The sequence below is a fragment of the Ctenopharyngodon idella genome, chromosome 4 (genome assembly GCF_019924925.1).
Source record: "Ctenopharyngodon idella isolate HZGC_01 chromosome 4, HZGC01, whole genome shotgun sequence".
Taxonomy (NCBI): domain Eukaryota; kingdom Metazoa; phylum Chordata; class Actinopteri; order Cypriniformes; family Xenocyprididae; genus Ctenopharyngodon; species Ctenopharyngodon idella.
Window position 1 is genome coordinate 901938 of NC_067223.1, and position 24091 is coordinate 926028.

The 24091-nt window shown below is 36.3% G+C and overlaps 1 protein-coding gene across 4 annotated transcripts in view; it reads right to left on the bottom strand.

The window, feature by feature from the left end:
• Positions 1-24091, bottom strand: part of iqsec3a (IQ motif and Sec7 domain ArfGEF 3a) — a 158070-nt gene that overhangs the window by 110781 nt on the left and 23198 nt on the right. For all 4 annotated transcript variants that reach the window (XM_051891104.1, XM_051891107.1, XM_051891105.1 and 1 more), the window contains exon 2: positions 13980-14057. In XM_051891104.1, coding sequence (XP_051747064.1) covers positions 13980-14057 — 78 coding nt within the window. The remainder of the gene's footprint in view (positions 1-13979; positions 14058-24091) is intronic.

The following is a 24091-nucleotide window of genomic DNA, read 5'->3' on the forward strand; positions in this document are numbered from 1 at the left end:
AACAGTGTGCAATAATAACAACTAATTCACTGTATATTTATTAAAATCATGATTGGATGCTGCCTTATTGGAACCCAATCTTATGGGGAAATGTTACCAGGTGGCAAAAAGGTCCACCCCTAACCTCACACTTAAACATAACTGCCACTGAAGTGTAAACAGAAATGTACAAATAAGATCATACAAATTATCCACCAATTCACCAAAACCTAACCAGTTACGAATTGCCACGAGATTGTTATTTTCGGATATATTCTTCATTTTTTTATTTAAAGCTGCTGACCGTAACTTTTTTTGGTTAAAAATTAACCAAAATCAATTTTTGAGTAAGTACATAACCAGCCAGTGTTCAAAACTATCGCCTTACCTTAGCCCGATTCACAATGGTAAGCTCTAAATAATGTTTTATAATAAAATTGGTACTGGTGGGTTTCCGTGGGAAATTCAAGCATGTAGCCATTTATCTTTGCGTCATTACGTCATGTCTGTAAACAGAAAGAACGAGTCCCAGCTAGTAGGCTATATGTGAGGATGCTACTGGTAGCGGATCATTTATAGCATTTTTTCACAGTATCTGGAATAATTAAACATATCATTTTGATGGCGGATTATAATCCAGAAAGGTCCAAATGACAATCATCAGTGACAGGATTCACCCGTAGTCAAAAGCAAAAGACTTCAGACTGCGGAGTGACTACTGAAATTGAAATCTACAGATAACGCTAATACACACTAAATACACAGTACAATTTGAGAACAAAGTATAACAATAATAATCATTTGCACAGTTTGACGTGCTCCGAGCTAAGCGATCGTTAGATTTAATCACCATTGGCAGCGCTAATTATGCTTTTTTCTCAGTTGGTCAGAACAAAAGTGGCAGATTTGTTACTCCTTCAAATGGCATTTTCCAGTGAAAATTCTTATTTTGGTCATACTTCCAAGAAGTAGAATCTGTGATTCTGAAGTACAGTATCCACACCGATGTGGTGACTGACAGCAAACATTAGATTCATCCGCGCTAAGGAGGCGTGCCGATCCACAACCCACGTAAAAATGATAATTCTGCAAATAACTGCAATTGCAGGTTTCAAAGAGGAAAAACTTACGGACTGCAGCTTTAAAAGAATCAACTCTCTGAGTTGATATGTGATTAGAAAAGGGAGAAAAAATGGGACTGGAAAAGGACGGATTCGAACTCAGGTCAATTGCATCAAAAAGTAAATCCAGTGTTTTTATTCTCTACACAATGTTCCAACTAATAGCTTGATTTATTTTGTAACTTTGTCTGGCTCAACAATATATTCTTTATTTAACCATTACTCCAAACTATAAAAATGTTTCTTTTGAAAAAATGGATCTATGAATTAATCTATAATTTAAAAAAGTAATATAATTATATATAATGATATCATCATAATTTAATTATATACATTTTTGATTATGATTTCAGGTCAGTCTTTATTTTGTATTATTTTATTTTTTTTTTTTTTTTATGTAAAACCTGAGCCAGATCTAGAGATTTGGAGGTGAGCCAGTAAGTGATCTTGAATGTGCCGCATTAGCTGCAATAAACACTTATACTTTTGTACACACCATCTGCATCAGAATGGCAGTTGAAGTGCTTCCAAACACTGCACTGCATTGCAGGTGAGCATCTGCCCTCTCTCCATTTAACAGTCATTCACTTTTCAATTGGCTCCCAAATCTCTAGACACTATGTGAATGAAAGATTTATTCAGAAGAAATGGCTATTGCTTCCCAGGTGCATTCTTCCATCAGTGAAAGCTTATGAATAGCATTAATATGGATTGGTTCACCACATCAGACAAGTATGTTGGTAAACTAACTTCCTTATTCATACAACCTGGCCCATAAGTGTGTTTCAGGGAGTTGTCTAATAACACATCAAACTAGTATGACAGCATGATGAAAAAAACCCCACAAAAGACAACATTTCTGAGTGGATCTCGTTCTAGAGTTTTCAAGCTGCATCTACTAAACTCTGCATAGTAAGGCAATTTTTAGGGTTATTTCAATGCTTTGTCAAGTCAACATTCAAAGTCTTTATGAACTTTTGTAGTTTATAATGATCTTTCTTAAATATTATTTATTTATTTCAAATGTGAATGAAGGGATAGTTCACCCAAAAATGAAAATTGTGTCATCATTTACCAACCCGATGTCATAAGAAAACGCAAGTATTCAATTCATCAATTCAATTCATACCAATTCACCAAAACCTAAAATAGTTACGCATTTTCATGTGTGTTCTCATGAAATGTACTTGCCCTCATGTCATTCCAAACCTGTATGACTTTTATTTATTCTGCTGAACACAATAAAGATATTTTTTCGAAAGTTCTCAAACTGTGAAAGTCAGTGGGGTTGCACAAACATAAGCATTATTTCTTTTAAGATTAGATAGATTATGTTCTATCATGTTCTCAAGTTCAAGATGATAACTGATTATCTGCATACACTCTTTATCTGCATTGTTGTTATTAAAGTACAGAGAACATTTTGATATTGCTTTAAATGGGTCACATCATACTATTTTTTGTTTTTTGTTTGTTTGTTTTTTCCTCACTGACATCCAATTATAATGTTAGTGGAGTTTTAAATGTCAAAAACAGTCCTATTTTACTTTTTTTTTTATCATTTTTGTTCACCCCTTCTTTGAGTTTTACAATCCACCCAAGTAATAAGCACTAGCGAGTCTATATGGAAAATGAAATGAGTTCTGGGTTACTTCACTGGGCCATTCAAAATGATTAAATAAATTATCATTATGAAATCTAATTAATATTAGGAGGGGGATTACATTTACATCCAAATGGTAATTAAAGTAAACGGAACTCATGCAAATTTTAGCCATAGAGGCCGCATTTATACTGCAGGTCTTGATGCCTAGTTCCGATTTGTTGACTATATCCAATTTTTTTTTGATGACCAGCTTCTTTTAAAAGTGCCCCATATCCGATATCTGCATTTACACTATACACTTGGCGAAACAACCCAAGGTAGACATACTGACCGAGAAAAGCTTAGGCCGAAAAGGAAGTAAATACTGTGCAATTTGCAATGGAGGCAGACAAAATGATAATACAAGCTTTTGCTTTCCACACCATCAAAGAGTCATGTGATCGCATTTGGTGTCCACCTGAGTTGACGTCATTTGCCACTGTTGCTTTTCAATGACGTACAACTCACATTGACAGGAAATATCCGATCTGTCCGCTTACATGGAAGATGCAAATGCACATATCCGATTCATATCAGATTTATTTCCCCATATGAATGAGGCCTGAAACTGATCTGAGAATATTGAAATCCATGTGCTGTTTTCCTGCTTACACGTTCATGGGTCATATCCAATCTGTGCCACATGGAAGGAAAAAAATCAGAATTGGGTCACTTGAACCATGTAATGTAAATGCGGCCAGAGTGATCATCTTAATTTGGTCAGATTAACTGAAAATGTTGTTTGTTTGCCTGTCACTGTATTGTACTTAATATATATATATATATATATATATATATATATATATATATATATATATATATATATATATATATACATATATATTAATTGTTCTATCCTTCATTAAAAGCCATTTTGCAAAGTAACACAGACTTTGCAAAATGGCTTTTAATGAAGGATGGAACAATTAATATATATTAATTGTTCCATCCTTCATTAAAAGCCATTTTGCAAAGTCTGTGTTACAATAGGTGTGTTTACATGCACTTCATGCATTTTCTCTGATCGGATAGCTATCTGATCGTGAAAAGGTGTAAATGCCCTCCGAAATGCATTTGACACTGATTTAAATCTGATCACTCAGACCATTTTAGGAGGTGTGTAAATGCATCTGGTTGTTGAAGCAACATGAAGATTTTATAGGCTATGACAGCGCTACTGTAACACCCGCCGCAGATTAGAAGCTGAGCATCTCTTCAGCAAGCCAACATGTGAATTGCCACAAATGAAACTGAAAGTTTGGCGTCACATCCTGAAACTCAACACACAATCATCTTCATTAAAAAAAGTGAGACTAAATTATCTTACCAGTGCTGATGCTGCGTTCTCTCCTAATGCGGTCTTTGATCTTGAAATTGAAAGCTGATGATAAATAAAATGCAGCACATATCTGTTGCTTTCAATGACGTGAATTTGCATATAGTGAGAGAATTGAAATGAAAATTCTGTCTTTAATTACTCGTAAGACCTTTGTTCATTTTCGGAACACAAATTAAAATATTTTTGATAAAATGGTTCAACCTTAATGTTATGAAGTGACGCGAATACTTGTGCGCCAAAAAAACAAAATAACTTTATTCAACAATATCTAGTGAAGGGCAATTTCAAAACACTGCTTCATGAAGCCTCAAAGCTTTACGAATCTTTTGTTTCGAATCAGTGGTTCAGAGCACGTATCAAACTGCCAAAGTCACGTGAACCATTGAAATTTCGAAATGCTTATGATGTAACGAAGCCACGTTTACTAAAATCACGTGACTTTGGCAGTTTGAGATTGTTTGATACAGGCTCTGAACCACTGATTCGAAACAAAAGATTTGTAAAGCTTCGAAGCTTCATGATGCAGTGTTTTGAAATCGCCCATCACTAGATATTGTTGAATAAAGTCGTTATTTAGTTTTTTTGGCGCACAAAAAGTATTCTCGTCACTTTCTGGGCGTTTGAAAGTGTAAATTAACTTGCTCTCACTGCAGGCCTCACGAGCCATCAGATTTTATCAAAAATATCTTGATTTGTGTTCCGAAGATGAACGAAGGTCTTACGGGTGAGTAATTAATGACAGAAATTTCATTTTTGGGTGAACTAACCCTTTAAGATCAGATTTATATTTTGAATTTATATTTCCTGTTTAATAGATTAAGATCTACACCACCCCTTTCATCTTTCAATCGATATGAAATTTAATTTGGATCAAGCTCAGACGGATCTGATTTTAAACAGATTATAAACTCCTCACTAGCCAGCTCAAAATAACTCAATTTTGGCTGCTGGCTGTTTTGGCTGAAATCTCGCCCTTGAATAAATCATTCTGTACTGTAAATATTTTTATGAATCTTTGTGCATATGTGTGTGTTTTCAATACACAAGAACAAGGTGGAAAGGCAAATCATTTATAAAGAGGTTGTGGTGACTCCTGAACCAGGAAAAAGTGGGCAGATGTTTTCACATTTCGAAGCATGACTCAGGAAGTCTTTTTCTCACTTTCTAAACACATTTAGCCACACACACACACCTGAGATTGTGTTTCTTTTTAAAGCCTGCCTGCGAAAGCGGGCATGTCTGCACGTCTTCCTGCTGTGGCCTCTGTTCCCATGACAACAGCACGACAAGCCAGCAAGGTCACAGGTAGCGGCAACACATGAAATCATTTTGAGACTATGTGTCAAATGAAAAGAAGGTCGACAGAGAAATTAAAGTTTAAAAAAAAAAACTGTGATTGCGAAAAATTAACATGTGGGGTTCTAATTACTAGTGCATTTGTGTGTTCATTAACCTCTATGTCTTGAGTGGGCATTTCACAGCACCTGAAAGATGACCTTTACCTCTGTGTAATTGCTCTGTTTCAATCGAACACCTGACCATATCATTACGAAAGACAAACTGTTTTAATTTTAGATGGTCTCGTCAGAATGCATTAGTGACTGTATGGTTGGATGTCTGTATAAATGTATTATTACTATGGACTGCATTGGCCTATTGGTTCAACAATCTGCACAATTATTTACATGACATAAGCCAAATGAGAAAATTATTAATTTTGCGTTTTAATTTTGCATGTTTCTTTTGGATTTTCTTTTATGTTCCATAGTTTTTTTTAATCAAGTGAAGAAAGTTAAGAAAATTCTTAAGATGAATTCTAAGAGGTGCAATTATTGAAAAATTCCTAAGAAGTTTTAAGAACATTTTCTTAAGAACTTAAGATCTATTTTCTTCCTAAGAAAAAAGATCTTAACAGGCTTTGATGTTTTCTGATTGTATGACGGTTTTTAAGAACATTCTTTTCAGGAACCAGGAACTCAGTTTCTTGTTAAGTTTTTCTTTAAAACAATCTTAAGAAAAAAGTCAAGAACAGTCTTAAGAAATGTTTTTGTGAACACAAAGTATTATTCAGTTAGAAAATAAAAAGAAAACAGCAGTGACAAAGAATTGTATTCTTAAGAATGTTCTTTAACAGTAACAATTAACAACAATTAACTTAACTCTTAATTGTTTTACCGGCGGCATAAATACAATATAAGAGCTGGACATATCTGTATATTAAATAAAAACACACACAAAAAAAAAAAGAAAGAAAAAAAGTGGCAACACATTTCATTCATTTATTCATTTAACCAGTTCATAAGAGTTATTTGTTTGGGAATCGTATATACTATGCTAGTGGTGTCATATTTTTTTCATTCGAGATTCATTTGTCAAATTTGTAAATAAGAACCAATTCTCAGTTCCCAATCAGCTTACATCTTATTAAGATGCATTTTGGTCAATCGGATCACAAGTGGACAACGCTAAATACAGGATTAAACTAGTCTAAAGTGTTTTGAGCTTGTCCACTTTCAAGCACTTCCAGAGGTAATCGAAAATGCATTCGACCAAATTGCTTTCGTAGACGCTCGTGTGGTCAAATGCATTCGAACAGCCACAAAAGACCACCTGCTCTTTGCCTACTGACATGATGCGTAATATTTATGGGAAGCACGCTAGCCAGACGGGATTTAAACTGTGTTGGCTGAAGCCCCAAGTTTGGTTTGAAGACAAAAAAACATACCAAGCACAATGTTCTCTCACTATTCCTGATTTCTAACATGCACTCACCGCAATTAGAGTGGTCCTGTCTTGCGGCTATCAGAGCAGAAATGAAAGCTGCTGTTCTCTGTATGTTTTTTACATCTTCTCCGGTCGCATTCATAATATGTAAATTGCGTGAACTTATTTTGTCCTTTAGATTGAAAGATCTGAAATATGTTTACCTGCCCATAGACCCTCCCTTATCAGGACAGAAGTGGTTGAAAGTGGACAAAAGAGATGGATTAAAAACACTAGGTGTAAATGGGTATATGTCTCCCTCGTCTACTCCGATCGACCTAAACACATCTTAATACTAGGTGTGAACAGGACCTTAGTCACAACCCAGCAATTAACCATTGATTTATATGATAATGTCCTCCTAAATGTTGACAAATTCTCTCTTTAATACCTCCTCAACTGTTTCAACAGGAAGTACATTAACACAGGAAAGAAAACAGCACTTGCATTTCATGGGGACTTCAAAACACTTCTTCCTGGTATAATTTTGTGATGGTATAGAGTATGCGAGATCTGTTGCAAACACATGACTTTTGTAACCAAAGTAGTGTAAATTCTGTGCAAAGTAGTTGAACTGGTTTAATTTTTTAGCACCCAGCATGGTTATACTAATTAATGACTTGTTAATTTCATTAATTAATAACACTCTGCAAACCCAGCACATTAAGTGAACCAACTGTCATAGACAGCAGGAACAAATGTGTTGGGATTATAATCAGTCTGTGCTAAAAACCAGGAGCATTTGACGATGTGAATCACTAATTCTAATGAGTTTCTTCTGCCGTTAACATTGCTAAAACGGAGGCACACTGGCAAAGGAAAAGATCTGTTGAAATGTGTGATGTGTGATACTTATTTTTTAAAATAGACTATACACTACTAAATCAGATGAATCCATGGGAACAATAAACAAGAGCTTAGCGGTGTCTTCCTACTTTTTTTGTGAATGATTTTTGCAATTGTTTATTTGTATAAATTTGATTTATTTTTTTATAAATGTGAAACATATAGCATTTTATTTTTATAATCAATAAATATATTCAGTAGTCTTATTTTGTATTGTTGTTGTCACCTGTTCTTAATATTCACTGATGTTACTGCGAGTTGAATGACTGATTATCTGTTCAGTTACTTGGATCATTATGCTAGAATGTGCAAACTAATTAGCATACTACATCTCATTAAAGCGTGCCTAAGTGCCGAGAGGAAGTGGTATTCAATTGAGAAAGTCAAGAATATAAATACTGTCATGCTTTTCAACAGTAATGAAGTTCCATAAAGAACTTGTACCTAATTTACAAGTTGAAAAGCAATATATTTTAAATTTTAAACATGATAGGCCTAATATTCATAGTTAGCTCCAGTCCTATGCATAAAGTGTATTCTAGCAAACTGTCTCTGTGTATAATTTTATTCTTTGTGGCACAATATTTAGTGAAATGCTGTTGTTTGTTAAATTTAAACTTGAATTATGCTGTGTTGAGGTTTATTTGTTGTTTTTAGTGTAAATTGCCCAGAATTTTAATGATTCCATCATAACTGAGATCCTCACTCTACACATTCCTTGAGTTTGTTTGGCTAATTTTCTGATACATTTAGTTACTTTTAAGAGAACACTGTTGTTGGTATATATACATTTGACCATGTTTGAATTTTTCACCCAGATTTAGAGAAAAAAAAATCTGCAGATTCCTTCTGGATCTGTTAATGAAATCACATTGTTGTTTTAGATCAAGGCCCGCTTGGGGTTAATGTGTGCTTTGTTTGCAAGTATGGGTATTAATACATCAAATTGTTAAATAGTGTTAACATCTCCCTCTCTATAAGATTTGTTCTCTTAAAGACAAAAGTCACTAGTGACTCTAAATAAAATGGCTGTGTATTTATAGGAGGGCCGCAGCTGCTGCTTGTCATGGTGCATTTTCTTGAAGCAGTTTTCTATTTGAACACTGATTCTATTAAACTAAAAAACTAACAATACATCTCCCAGCAATCCCAGGCCAAAGGGAAAAGCTGCAGACAGTATCTCAGATGCAACAGTGGAAAGAACATTATCTGTATCTCAGTAAATAATATATATATATATATATATATATATATATATATATATATACACACACACAAAACATTTTTAAATAGAGTGCAAAGCAGAAGATTTTCTAACACGTGATTCGTCCTTGATTTACACTTTAAAGATAAAATAACACTGTTGCAATACACATCCCAAGTAAAGATTGCAATGAGATTAAAAAAAAATGTAAGGCACCATAATGAAGTCTTTTAAGACAAATGAGAAGCACGTTTTCAACATTATGATTACCGTATAAACACAACCTCCCCACCAAGCAAACCCCAAATTCACTTTAATGACATTCCTTTCTTCTTCATGTTAAATAAAATGCACAATTGTTGGCAGGGCTGCACGATTAATCATATTTTAATCATGATAACGGTTTCTGCTTCTCTTGATTAGTTAAAAATAATCATCGCAATATTTGCCCCACTGATTATTTGTCCTGAAAATGAGACATTTCTGTTATCTTGCATTAGTAACAAGCATCCACTATCTTTCCTGCTTTGGGGTTGCCAGATGTCAAGAAAATAAATCCCCCAAACTGAGCTTTTTTTCTTAAAAGGATACATTTTCTGCCCAGTGTTTTACTTAATCTTCTCAATCTGGCAACCATGCGCACACGCTCTCTCTCTCTCTCTGCACTGTAAAAAAGCACTGATGATCTGACAACATGACAAACATGTATGTTGGAGGGAGTCTAGTGATGTTCATTGTGAAATTCTGCCTGAATGAAATTGTCACACAGCCATTCTGTTCCTTTACAAATATGTGTGATTTGCTGCTACTAAATCTCCAAGTGAAACTTCTCTATGATGAACTGTCATAAATCCAAACATGTTTCTTGACCATATTATCTGCCATCATGGTTGTTCAATAAATTCAGTCTGTGCAACTTCTGTTGTATAATACAAAGTAAAAATTGAACAATTTGGAATTATTGGAATATTAGGAATTTCATTGTTTCACGATTTAGTTTTTGAGAGAAGCTTCTTAAGTTTTTACCAGTTTTCATAATGTAAAGCAGTTGAAAACTACATAGCCGCTGTCTGTTTGCAGCGTTTAGCCATTTCAAAAATGAAAATGGCTATAAAAAAAAGATGACGAGGATTGTTCGTTGTAGTCTTTCTGTACGAATCTGCATTTGTGGAGCAATCTGAATCTGTGGTTTGTCTCATTTGCAACTGAATTGCTTACTGAATATCTAATGTGAAGACAAATTACAAAGCACTCACCAAATCCATGCATTACCAGAAGTCGTATTAATGGTAAGTATTGTTCAATTTATTCTTATCAATACAATTCTAATCAATAATAATAATAAAGCATGTATTGATTTCCCATGTGATGAAGCTATCATAGTTGTTTAAATGAAGTCCATGTGCCACCTACAGACACACCTATAGTTTTGGAGCAAAATAATCATGATTATCAGTTAGTTTAACCATTATCGTGCAGCCCTATTTTTTGGTGATTATTTGCTAGAGTGTGTAGCAAATTACAATTTCAAGAGTGTGTATAAAAAGCAGACACACAAACACAACAAGGAGCCGCTATTCTACACCATTAACATGCAGCAACACCATAGCTGGTTTCCCTCAAAGCTGGCTATGAATAATGAAACATGATATTATGATATGTAAAATGACTTCAATGGAAATCAATGATGTTTTTTGCTAATATGCTATTATTGTAACATTTCAGGTTATTAAGGTTTTTTTTTTACAGTATTTCAGATTGTTCTAACTTAACAGCTTTATTTTTTTAACAGTTTTCCTGTATGTCTGTCTGTCTGTCTGTCTGTCTGTCTGTCTATCTATCTATCTATCTATCTATCTATCTATCTATCTATCTATCTATCTATCACCCTTGAGGTTTAACAAGCTATATCAGAATGAGCCTTGGGAGAGAGTTCTGAGTTATTCTGTTTTATATCATACAATAATGCTGTTATTACATTGTAATAACAACATGGTGAATTGGTGAACTATGAGTAAGCAGAACATGACATGAATGATTTGGTGCTTGTCGACGCAGCGGTGTGATGAGGAGAGAAACATGAACACTGACTCATTGACAAACAGTCAAAAGTGACAGACAACAGAAAACAAGGACTAATTTTCTCTCAAAGCATCCAGCAACTCAAGGACTGCCATCAGTGCCCTGTCTGAAGTGGTTTGCTTATGCCCGCAAGCTCTTGTGTTTGGACATTCAGCATTCTTATATTGCAAGAACATATATATATATATATATATATATATATATATATATATATATATATATATATATATATATATATATATATATATATATTTAAATGTAATATTAACATTCGGTAATTGGGTATAGCTACAATTTTATTATTATTATTATTATTATTATTATTATTATTATTATTTTCAAAATGGCCAACATACTATCACATAGAAATTTCGGTCCCACTTTATATTAGGTGTCTTTCACTATGTACAAACATTTAAATTAATAATTTGCAATGCATTTATTGTGTACATATATATTTTTTTTTACATTGTTTTTACAAAATACCTGCATATAATTACAGCTATAATTAATATCTATAATTACATCTATAAGTACACTGTTAACCACTCCCTTATACCTTAACCCACCCTTAAACCTAACCATAACACCAAACCTGTCCCTAACCTTACCCATATCATTATCAGGGGCCGTATTCACAAAACATCTTAAGGCTAAAAGTAGCTCCTAACTTGCAGATTTAGGAGAAACTCTTAAAAATAATGGGCGTGTCAGTCCTAAATTTAGGACTCCTAAATTTTTGCTCTAAGAGTATTTCACAAAGCATTTTAATGCTAAAACTAGCTCCTAAATCTGTGAAACGTTAGAAGTAGTCAAGAGGACTCCTAAGTCACTAAAACCAAATCACAAACAATCCTAATCCACCCAAAGACACTGTACACCATTGAGGCAATAGAGCCTTGGGTGCTTAACCTTTTCTTCATAAATGCAATACATATTTTGATTTATAGATTTGAATACAATAAAATGGCAAAAATAAATCTTTAATAAATAAATAAATAAATAATGTACTATTACCTGTGGCAGTTGTTTCACGAGTTCACACTTACAAATGATTGAATAGAGTAAAATATATATATATATATATATAGCTTGGAATTTATTTAGCCCAAACCCAGAGTTCGCCCTGTATCCCAGCTGAGCGTGAGGAAAGTGGTGGCAGAGGGATGCAGAAAACTGTAACTATGTGAGTCGGCTCTCGTCTGTATACCTCCACTCGAGCTGATTAGATAGACCGTTTGAACGCGGTCCTCCAAAACCTTTGTTTATAAATCATTTGTCACTTGAATTCTGCAATCTCTTGAGACACAGATATGTAAGAGGCTGACAATTAACTGAACATATACTAGTTTAATTAGTGACACTTAGCCTACATTTTAAAATCTTTATTTCAATATGGCAACATTTTTATTAAAAAAAATCTTTCTTTGAATATGGCAACATTTGTATTTTAAAACCTTTATTTGAATATGGAAACATGATATCTCGATCTACAATATTTCTATGATTAAATCGCTGACAGAGACTCCTCCCCCATCAGCTAATCACTGTGGGCATAGTTAGTAAGTGTGTTGACATCATCCATAGCAACGAGGTCAACCCCGCCCTTACTCTTAGCTTAAAACTTCTCTCTATTCCTTAGTAAAAGTTTGTCTCAGCAGCTTTGTGAATAGGTTTTAAGAGAAAACTTTTACCGCTATTTAGGAGAACTCTTAGTGGTAAGATAAAATGTTTTGTGAATATGGCCCCAGATCATTATATTTCAGTTGAATATGAAGCAATACTGTTCCATCAACAAAATTAATTTCTAAGTTTCAGATCAGGTAGAAATAGATCCTTAAGCTAATAGTTTGTGCAGCTGGAATCATTGAATCCTCTTTCTCAGCTGACGCCCATGAGTGGTGGAGGATTTGAAACTCGTACAAACACGTTCCAGTGGATAAATGCCATGTTATTTCTAAATCTGCAGTACACAGTGTCAAGACAAACCTAAGGGAGATGTGCGATTACATTTTTCTTCTGTTCTCCATTCTGGCAATCTTCTAGTTCTAATTCAATAACTTGTGCCCTCTGTGGCGTTTACAGTGTGATTTATAGGCGTCTCAGTGGGCGACTGCACTATTCCAACCAAGCTAACAATGGCCAGTGCTACAGGAGAGAAAGGTATTTATCAATACCAGTTTGCTTTAGTTGCTGTGCTCATCCCTTTTTTGATCCTTCCCTTTCTAAAGAAGCTTTCCAAACACTCAAGATCTACAGAATATGGAGTGCTTTCCTTAATGACTATTAACGCCTTCCCACCAATTCAAGACAATTTGTAAAGCTGCACAACAACAGGAATTTGGGGGGTATAATGTTTTATATAAAAAAACAGAATGGGCTATATTACAAGATAATAATATAATAATGTTGACTAATCTGACAATGGTTTTAATACTAAAACTCGTTGTAGATGATCAATGTTGAATACATAATAATGTTTCATACTAGACAGCACCAATACTTGTTGTTTTTGTCCTAAATATCATGTTTTGTTTGTTGCTCTTAGTTTTGTTGCTAAAGAGGCCAGAGATGGGGATCTCCAGTTGATTGATATGGGCAATCATCACAAAGCAAGATACTTATCGTGATACTTGTGTAAACACGGATATGCTAACAGAATGGGAAATCACACTGACCAAGGTTTTTTTTAGCTTCTAGCTAAGCCATCTGAGCAGAACTTATGCCTGCTGACAAACATGGCAGTTATACATTAGATACACATGTTTTTCTTTTGGCCTGATTTAGAGGTAAATCATATCAGTGTTTGCTCTGTCAAGGTCACAGCTAACTGTGATGATAAGGGCTGAATTTACTGTAGGGAGACAAGGCATGAAAAGACTCACAACCACTTCAGGACGGGTATAACTAGGGCAGATGTGTTGCCTAGCACCATCAGAAACACAGTCTTTACTGTGGCAATGGAGTTTTTGGTCAGGAGGCACCAACCAACCCACCTACCTGGGTACACAGGCCTGAGAGTCAGACTCGGGGGCTTCCGGAGCAGGACAGCAGAACTGGTGTAGAACTGTCTGGTTCCTGAAAGAAAAGAGATAGGAAAATGGTCACGCTAAAGAGTAAAGGCTTTTTCCCAAACTAGCTCTTGTTCATTATAAAGTAGAATGAAAGTGGGTCATTACAGAAGCAGTGAGGGAATGAACTGCCAGAACTTTTGCCAATACCTCAATCCCCAGCAAGAAAATAGTGTGAAAATACTGTCAAACATGGTAATTGTGATATATTGTCAAGGTGCTGAAAGTTATAAGCAATAAATGTCATACTTTAGCTGCTAGTTATGCACCTACATAACATTTAAGCCAACATAGGCTTGTTCCTCTGTCTACTTTTTTGCAGGACTCCAAAAACCTATTCGCTGCACTTTCCAGATGAATTAAACACTAGTGGGAGAAAAACACCAACAACTTTGGTAACACTTTATTTTACAGTGACGTAGTTACACGTTACTACATGTACTTACTATAGTAATAACATGTAAATTATGCATAATTACAAGTAACTAACCCTAACCCTAACTGTAACTCTATAGTAAGTACATGTAGTTAAATAATAGTACTCAGTACTTATTTGAGTAATTACAATGTAACTACGGCACTGTAAAATAAAGTGTAACCACAACTTTTATTCCATTTCACACATTTTGATTACATAGGCAGATTATTGATTATTAAAGACTTATTTTGGCTCATTTGTTCCTTGCGCAATACTATGCTATGACCTTTAAACACTTTTATCATAGTGGATGTGTAAACTAATACATTTTCACATTTGCATCATATGATTAGCTCCATATTTATGGCCCATCTGGAACAGCATTGCAATTGTAGTGCAAATGATCATATTCTGAAGTTTTAGAAAATTAAACACAATGCAATCACCTGATTACAGACTACACTTAGTGGTCTGCTACTGTGACACAAATAGGCTTGAAGCTGACCTAGAAGAGCTTTCCACACATGGAAACTTGTGCATCTATCTTCACACTGTCACAGTTGACTGTCCTGTTTACTGTGCAGTGTTAAATTAAAGTTAATGTTGTAAGGCAACATATTTGGCTTCATAGAAGACATCTGTTACAAATTAGCTGTGTAGGAATACACACGACGCGGAATATAGAATAAAGAGTCAGACTTTACTAGGCAATCCAATGGAACATACAGGAACAGAGGTTACACAACACTAACAATGTAAGATAACGGACAACAGTGGTGAGGAAGGTGACTGTCTATAAAGGGAGTCCAGATGAGTGATAATGATGATGAGTGACTTCAGATGTGGGTGATGATGATGACGTGCAGGTGCAGGACAGAAGGGATGCTGGGAAATGTAGTGCTGGAACTGGTGACTGTGACAACATCATTATAGGCCACATATAAGATTTTATTGTGCTATATTAAATTAACCTCTAAAGTTGTGATTATTATTATTATTATTATTATTATATATGTTGCTCTGCCCAAAATGACAGTTGTCTTCAACTTATTCTAGTGGCATGGATGTAGCTGACACATTGATCAACTCAATGTAAAATAAAATTATTTTAATAGTTTAATTTGAGTTGTTTTCTCATGTGAATGTATGTACAGTGCTCAGCGTAAATGAGTACACCCCCTTTGAAAAGTAACATTTTAAACAATATCTCAATAAACACAAAAACAATTTCCAAAATTTTGACAAAACTAAGTTTTATATAGCATCTGTTTAACTTGAAAGTAACATGAAAGTAAGGTTAATAATATAACTTAGATTACACATTTTTCAGTTTTACTTAAATTAGGGTGATGCAAAAATGAGTACACCCCACAACAAAAAGTAGTACATCTAGTACTTTGAATGGCCTCCATGATTTTTAATGACAGCACCAAGTGTTCTAGGCATGGAATGAACAAGTTGGCGACATTTTGCAACATGTATCTTTTTCCATTCTTCAAGAATGACCTCTTTTAGAGACTGGATGCTGGATGGAGAGTGATGCTCAACTTGTCTCTTCAGAATTCCCCATAGGTGTTCGATTGGGTTCAGATCAGGAGCCACTGAATCACTTTCACCTTGTTCTTCTTCAGAAATCCAACAGTGGCCTTAGATGTGTGTTTAGGATCATTGTCATGTTGGAAAAGTGCATGACGACCAAGGGCACAGAGTGATGGTTGTATCTTCTCTTTCAGTATAGAGCAGTACATCTGTGAATTCATGATGCCATCAATGAAATGCAGCTCCCCGACACCAGCAGCACTCATGCAGCCCCACATAAGGACACTGCCACCACCATGTTTCACTGTAGGCACCATGCATTTTTCTTTGTATTACTCACCTTTGCGAAGCCATACAGTTTTGAAGCCATCAGCTCCAAAAACATTTATCTTGGTCTCATCACTCCAGAGTATAGAGTCCCAGTAGTATTCATCTTTGTCAGCATGGGCCCTGGCAAACTCTAGGCAGGCTTTTTTGTGCCTGGGCTTTAGGAGAGGCTTCTTTTGTGGACGGCACCCATGCATGCCATTCCTCTGCAGTGTACGCCGTATTGTGTTACGGGAAATAGTTACCCCAGTTTGGCTTTTTACTTCTTTAGATAACTGCAGTGAACTTGCATGCCGATTTTCTTCAACGCTTCTCATCAGAAGACGCTCCTGTTGAGGTGTTAACTTCCGTGGACGACCTGGGCATCTCTGTAAGATGGTTGCAGTTCCATCTTTTTTACATTTTTGTACCACTTTTGCTACAGCATTCGGACTGATAAGTAAAGCTTTGCTGATCTTCTTGTAGCCTTCACCTTTCCAGTGTAAATAAATTATTTTCTTTCTCAGGTGACATTTCTCTTCCATGTGGTGCCATTGCTGACAGCATGAAATGGGAAGGGGTTTTAACACCCTTTTATAGTCAACTGTCTACTGGACACCTGTGTAATGAATAATTAGACTCACCTGTGGTTGAATTCTTGTTAAATTAGACATTTGTAGTCTAAAATTTAGCTTTGCTCCAGAGACTTTCAGTGGGGTGTACTCATTTTTGCATCACCCTAATTTGAGTAAAACTGAAAATTTTGTTCTCTAAGTTATATTATTAACCTTGCTTTCATGTTATAAGTTAAACAGATGCTATATAAAACTTACTCTTGTCAACATTTTGGAAATTGTTTTTGTGTTCATTGAGATATTGTTTAAAATGTTACTTTTCAAAGGGGGTGTACTCATTTACGCTGAGGACTGTACATGATTTTAAACATTTTTCAAAAGTAATTATTCCTTTTTGTAAAACTGTGTAAAATATTCTGCATTAAAATTACTGATTGCACCTTAAAAATTGTGAAATTCTTCTGAAATATTGGTCCTGAAATATAGATAATAATAATAAATATTAGGTAATTTGCATTACATTGCAGGGGTGTTTCCTCCGAGGAGGCAAGGGAGGCAGTGCCTCCTCAAAAAAAAATAGGATGAGAAATTAATCCATATTACATATAAAACAACGCAAATATTACAAATTATAACATTAAAAAGAGTGCAAGTCACTCGTATTTCTAAAGGAACACTGCCCAACAGCAACACCCGCAGGTAAAGTTACTGCAGGAGTCATGCCTCCCTTTCCACTCATAGAAAACCATTAGACCTCTATAGCGTGCAGGTGGGTTTTGTGGGGGGTAATTGAGAATGAATGGGGGAAAGTCACACGAGAGGAGGCAATGTCTCCATCGCGCTAAGATTGGATGTAATTGGTTATGATTGGATATGATTGGTTTGTGTGATAAATCCCACCTCTTGTTTACGTGCACGTTCCGTGACGTTCCGTCACCCAGTTAGATATTACCGCTTTATGTCACGTCAAAATCAAACTTGAAGTGGTTTGAAAACATGATGACTGCAGGAGTTTTTAGTGCAATCAGCTTGGTGAAATTAAAAATACTTCTTCGTGTCTGTGACAGACGGTGTTTACGGAGCATGACTGATGATCCTAAGTTGACTAACACTAACACTAACTTGATGAGATTGACTTGGTTTTGATAAATAGAACATTTATTACAATACATTGTTAATGTAAAATTACAAAATAGAATTGTATTTGGTTTCTTTTTTTCTTTTTTGATGTAATGTAATGTTCATTTAACAAGGAAGATGTGTCAACGTTAAGAGTAATGCACATGAATTTACCTTTGATTCATAAAAAATTAAAAAATGTGCCTCCTCATTTCAGAACACCACTGCACGCCACTGCAACGTTGTCACAAGGTACTTCATACAGGCAGGAAACTGAAAGGGGCCTGAGATTGTGGTTCCCCAGTTTTCATGACAAGTCTAGAACATTAAATGTCTTCAGCTGAGCAAACTGCTGTCTGGTTCTCCAATAATATCTTAACTGTTCGAGTAATTTTCCTGAATTTCTCACATAAGAGAATCTTTACAATAAAACATAATGGGCAACAATAAAGTTTAATGAGCAAACACAGATGTAATAATGCAGCGAAATAATAGTGGAGACGGTCTATAAAATCACAATAGCAAAGAGGTGATTTTGAATGTGTTTCTTTATTTTTTTTGGAAACCTGACTGATATTACTATTTAAACTTGTCTATGAACTAATTGTCTATTACAAGCCATTTCTACAAAACATAAAAAAAAAAAAAAAAAACATTCTTTGCCAGTTTTATAACTCTTTAATTTTGCAATATCATAATTTAACCAAATATTGCAGCCATAAGTTGCATTACTGTAGTTAAAATAGGAGTTTACCGTTTTTACGGTGGGTGAATATGGGTGATTTGATGAACTGTGTGTTTACTCTATACTTATTATTTTGATTATTGATTTCTTAATGATGGTATCTGAGATCATTGTAGAAAAGATTATTTAAAAAAAGTAAGAAAGAAAGAAAAAAAGGGTTGGTGGCTTGGCTTAGAAGTTTACATGCCTACATCTGTGCCCTGGTGCTTATGCTGAAAAATTGTGATCGAGTCTGGTTTGCGTCATGTCCTTATCCAAGTCATGTTTTAAAAAATGGACTTTTAAAAGAAAATTGTCAAGATCATTTTGAAATCATTTGAGATTAAAAACACAAACATTCAAACACAAGCTTGGATTTTCACCTTTGATTAGGTCTCAAGTCATAGTATTTTCATGGTCTTGGTCTTATCATGGACTCAACTCAGGTCTCGGCCTGAACTCAGGTGAGCTGGTCTCGACCACAACACTGAGCCCAAACTACTATATGAGTTGTAAAGTAGTATTTTGGCTGGTCTTGAAATTACATGGTAGATGTAATTTCACCATTATGTGTGCAAAAAGCAATTAAAAGTAGCTGATGGATAGCTTTCTCCAGGTATTATTGTCATATTTTATACTTAAAATAGAGATTATAATTTTTATTTTTACATTTTCTTGTGAATGACTGCAGTCCACTCACAGGACAAAAGCTGTTCACCCTACAATGCAAAATGGTACATGCAGATGGACAGCAAAAGGAAAATCTGCTATGAGAGAGAGAGAGAGAGAGAGAGAGAGAGAGAGAGAGAGAGAGAGAGAGAGAGAGAGAGAGAGAATTAAGGGACAGTCATTCTGAAAGAGAGATGTTATCCTTGCAACTCCCACCTCAAAACCCTCTAATCAGGACACCAGACCAGCTGACCCTCTCACGAAGGACAATTGGCCATGTCAATTTAAACGCCATCTCATGCCCCTCTTTCCTCTTCCTAATACAAAACACAAAGCGTCTGCCACTCAGACTGCTTACTGCTTTCATCTCCAGATAAGAGGGAGCCATCATAAACAACATGCCCATAAACACCACCTCATCCACACCAAAGCCTCTGCCCCCTTCAATGCTGCTGGTCCTCCAGTCAGTCAGAGCAGATAAAAGAGGATTTGGCACAAAGAGGGTAAGCAGTATTACTCAAAATGTCATATGGCTGAGTTAATAAAAGTTATGCTGTTATTTTAGCCCTACGGACTTTAGACATGTAGGGGGCAGAAATCCCATTTGCTAAGACAGATCATCTCTCTTTCTCCTTCAACCTCTATTTCAACCCTTTAACTCTTCTCTGCAATTACTTGAAGAGTAATTCAGAGTGATTCATTCGTGTCCCTGTTGGAGAAGTACTACTGGATTTAGTGTCAACTCAAGGACATAGCAGCAGGCGGTCATCAGGCAATGAAAGTATCTACCTACTAGACTAGAGGCCAGAAACCATTTTGGAATTAAGTGCCATTTTTTTAAATTTCTCATGTTAATCACTGTGTGATTATCAATTCAGTTCCAGTTTATTATAGATTACACTTTATTTCAAGGTTTCCTTGTTACAGTGTAATTATACATTTAAGTACTGAGCAATTAACTACATGTACTTACTATGGGATTAGGGTTAGGATTAGGGTTTGCTTTAGGGTTATCTGCATGTAATTCTGCATAATTTATAGTTAATACTATAGTAACTACATGTAACATGTAACAAGCATACTGTAAAATTGTAACACTGATCCAAAGATGACAAAGATGAAGGCAGGTTACAAGAATAAAATGATTTATTTAACAAGAAACTCCAACAATAAGAAACACTGTGCTGTGCACAAATAACAACCAACAATGAACTGAGGACCCAACGGAACTTAAGTAGTGGTACAAACAAGGTTAATTAATGAGACACAGCTGAACTGTCATATCAGTAACCATGACAACTCATAAGTGAATGGAAACTAGACAAAGGAAACGCATGTGACTGAAAATAACAAACTAAAAGTCCATGAAAATGAAACTAACTAAACAGAACCGTGACATAATGCCCCCTCCCGGAAGGTGCAACTTCGCACCATAACTGAAGAGATAAAGGAGGGATGGTGGGGGCTTGGGAGGTGGACGAGGAGTTGGCAAAGGGCTGGTGAGAAGGGTAGGGGAAGGGCTGGTAAGAGCATTCAGCAGACACCAGGAAGGAGCAAATGGAGGAAGCAGCCAAGGTAGAAATGATGGGTGAAGTGGCCAGGTGGTGTTAACCCAAAGATTAGCAGGGATGACATCCAACGGCGGAGTCTAGCTGATGACATACAGGGGACGACTGACGGAGACAAGATCAATGGATCCAAGCGTGCAGACTGAGAGCTGATGGAGCTGAGTGACATTACTTGCACAGGAGGCCTAGGCGATGCCACGGCGATGAACGTCTGAGGCGGGGCCAGAGTGCCCGAATACTGAGGCAGAGCCGGTGTGACTGAGGACAGAGGAAGAAGCCGAAGGGAGGAGGAACCAGCTGACCAAGGGGGAGCCGGTGGGATGAGGTAACCCGGTGGAGCGCAAGGCTGAGGGTGTCTGGTGGAGCCGAAGGTGGGAGGAGCCAAGGTGGAGCCAACAGGTCGACAGGTTGAGACGGAGTGAGGTGATCAGAGGGTGGAGTCAGAGCCACAAGATCCAGTCGCTCAGGCGATGATGGTGGTTGCTCGACCTGAGGCAACCTGAGGCTCAATGTCACGGCAAGGCATTCCTCGAGAGAGCGAAGGGCAGCAAGCATCCACAAGAGGCAGAGTCGGAGTACTGGCTGAGATATGCAGTGATGGTGACCGAGGTAAGTTTGAAGAGATCAATGCCGGTAAATCCGATTCCCAACAGGTTAGTCTCTGTGCTGTCTTGAAACAGCGAGGATTGGGAACAGACAGATAATACCGGGTGGGATAGGGTGGGAGGCAGACCCTCCGTGTCAAAATTCATCAGCCAGTCCTCAGAGTCCAGTTCCACCAGTATCCCCTCTGTTGCAGGATCACACCCCTGGTCAGACGCACTCTGGGATACCGGCTCCGGGGCGATGGTCGGCACTGTCCCTTCGGGTTCTGGATCACGCATCACGGCGGGTGGTCGCTCTCCATCTCCGCGAAATCTCTGCGTCGAGGATGGTGGTGGGCTGGGATCTGGGTCTGGCCGTGTCCTGGGTCTTTGTATTCGTTGCCATACAAAAAGCCAATTGCGTTGTTGGAACATAATTTTTCTATATGTAATTAGTGACATGACATTTTCAACTCATGGGGTTGACTTAAAGAAAACTGTAGATCACATAGGCCTATACTGCTATGCCAACTGAGCAACTTTTATTATGAATGGCAATGCAAACAAACAGGACATCTTGCTCCAACCACCTGGGTTTATAACAACAAAATTTCATAATCCAACATTTAAATTATGAGTTTGTGGCTTGGGAAATAACCTTCCCTTACAGAGGAACATTCCTCTATACAGTGCCTTTCATGTTGGTACATTATAAGGTTATGGGTACAAAAAAGCGTAATAAGGCTGTCAATTTAAACTGTTAATTCAGCATGATTATTACAATAACTTTAGCACAATTGTTACCAAGTGGCGCTGGGGATGAAAGTGTGGTAGCTAATTAATTACTATTGTTAATGGTCCTGCTAATTGTGTTTTTGTTAACAGGTGTGACACTGGATTGTTAATTGGTTATGCACTATAGGCCTCAAAAGGGAGCAGATTACTAGAGAAAGACTTACTGCTGTTGACACGGATAATGACTCTTTGAATAGAGGCGACATAAACGTGGATTTGGTCAATATGCTCAGTGAATTAACAGCTGTGCAAATGAAACTTAAGCAAGTATTAAAATCAATGACCTTGAAAAACACACCTGGCTGTTATTTAACAATCCAAAGTAAATGTTAAAATTCAAAAGGATAGCCAAGGTATGCTTGAAAGAAATAAACATTAACTTTTGACAGGATGATTCTGTTTAAAAGGGAAAGACATGCTAGAATTGATCAAGAGTGCTGTAATCTGATTCAGAATAAAATTATATATTTCAAAAGACCCTCTACTCATAGGCTGCCCAAGGGCTTTTGAAAAGATGAAAGTCATGTTTCTGACAGCAGAGGAAGAACTGTATCATTTTAAAATGCATAAACACAACATTAGATCCAAGTTTGCACGGTTGAGGTTTTATCACTTTAAAGTTTAAATTGTGTTTTTGAGCAAAATGCAATATGTTTTCATGTTTCACTGAATGCCCTCTAGTGCCCCCAGGCAATTTCTGCTATACCATATCTTGTGTGTTTGCGGTCATGTTAAAACAAAATGTACCTACAAAGATGGCAATTTCTGAAATCCTTGTCTTTGTGGGGACATTTTTGGTGCCCATGAGGAAAACAACTTATAAATTATACTAGTGATTTATACTAGTATGGCCCACAACAACCACACAGCAATGTGCTAAAATCACTTAGAACACCTTAAAAAGAAAGCTTTCCAAAAAAGAGGTTTATTCAACTGTGCTATTAGTATTTTAAACTAAAGCTAAGAGAGTATTCTGCACTTTCAGTCTACTTTTTATGTACTTATATGTACTTAAGTATTCTTGGCTTATACTGACAAGTACACAGAAAAATCTAAGCGCCAATGGGAGTGGAAAGTTCTGTGGGTGATCTACTGATGACATGCAAATTAAAGAACACAGACGCAGCTGGTCATTTCCATAATGACCAACACAATCTACCAAGAGTAGGGCAAATTAGCGTCTAGTTTAAGACATGCTTTTTTGGGGTGGTAAATAATGCCGCAAATACCAGTAAATTGACTAGTGCAAACCTTAGTAAATCACCTTGCATGATTTATTTAAATACTCTCCTCCCATAAACTTTGCGTCTGAAAGGGAAACTCCTACAAATGCATATGCAATAAGGTCAGTCGCAAAAACATCCATCCACGCCTTTTCAGAGCTAATTTTTCACTGCATGTCTTGCGTGTAAATCCTGACAGTAGTTTTTTAACGCAAAAGAGCGCTTCAATTCTTGCCATTGAACTTTAAGTATAATTCTTTTTTGTAAGGCAAATGCTAAGCAATGCCCAAGAAAACACCAGGAACACCCAAACAACCACGTAGCAACATGCAAAAACCACTGAGAACACCTTAGCAACCGCATTGCAATGCCCTGACAACACCCACCAAGTTTTGCACTAGAAATCACCACCCATTTTCTCTATAAAATATAAAAGTGCATTAATATGAGTCGTTATGGTGATGTCATGCACTAAAAGCACCAAAATTACTTCTATAATATATTGTATTATATTTCTTTTA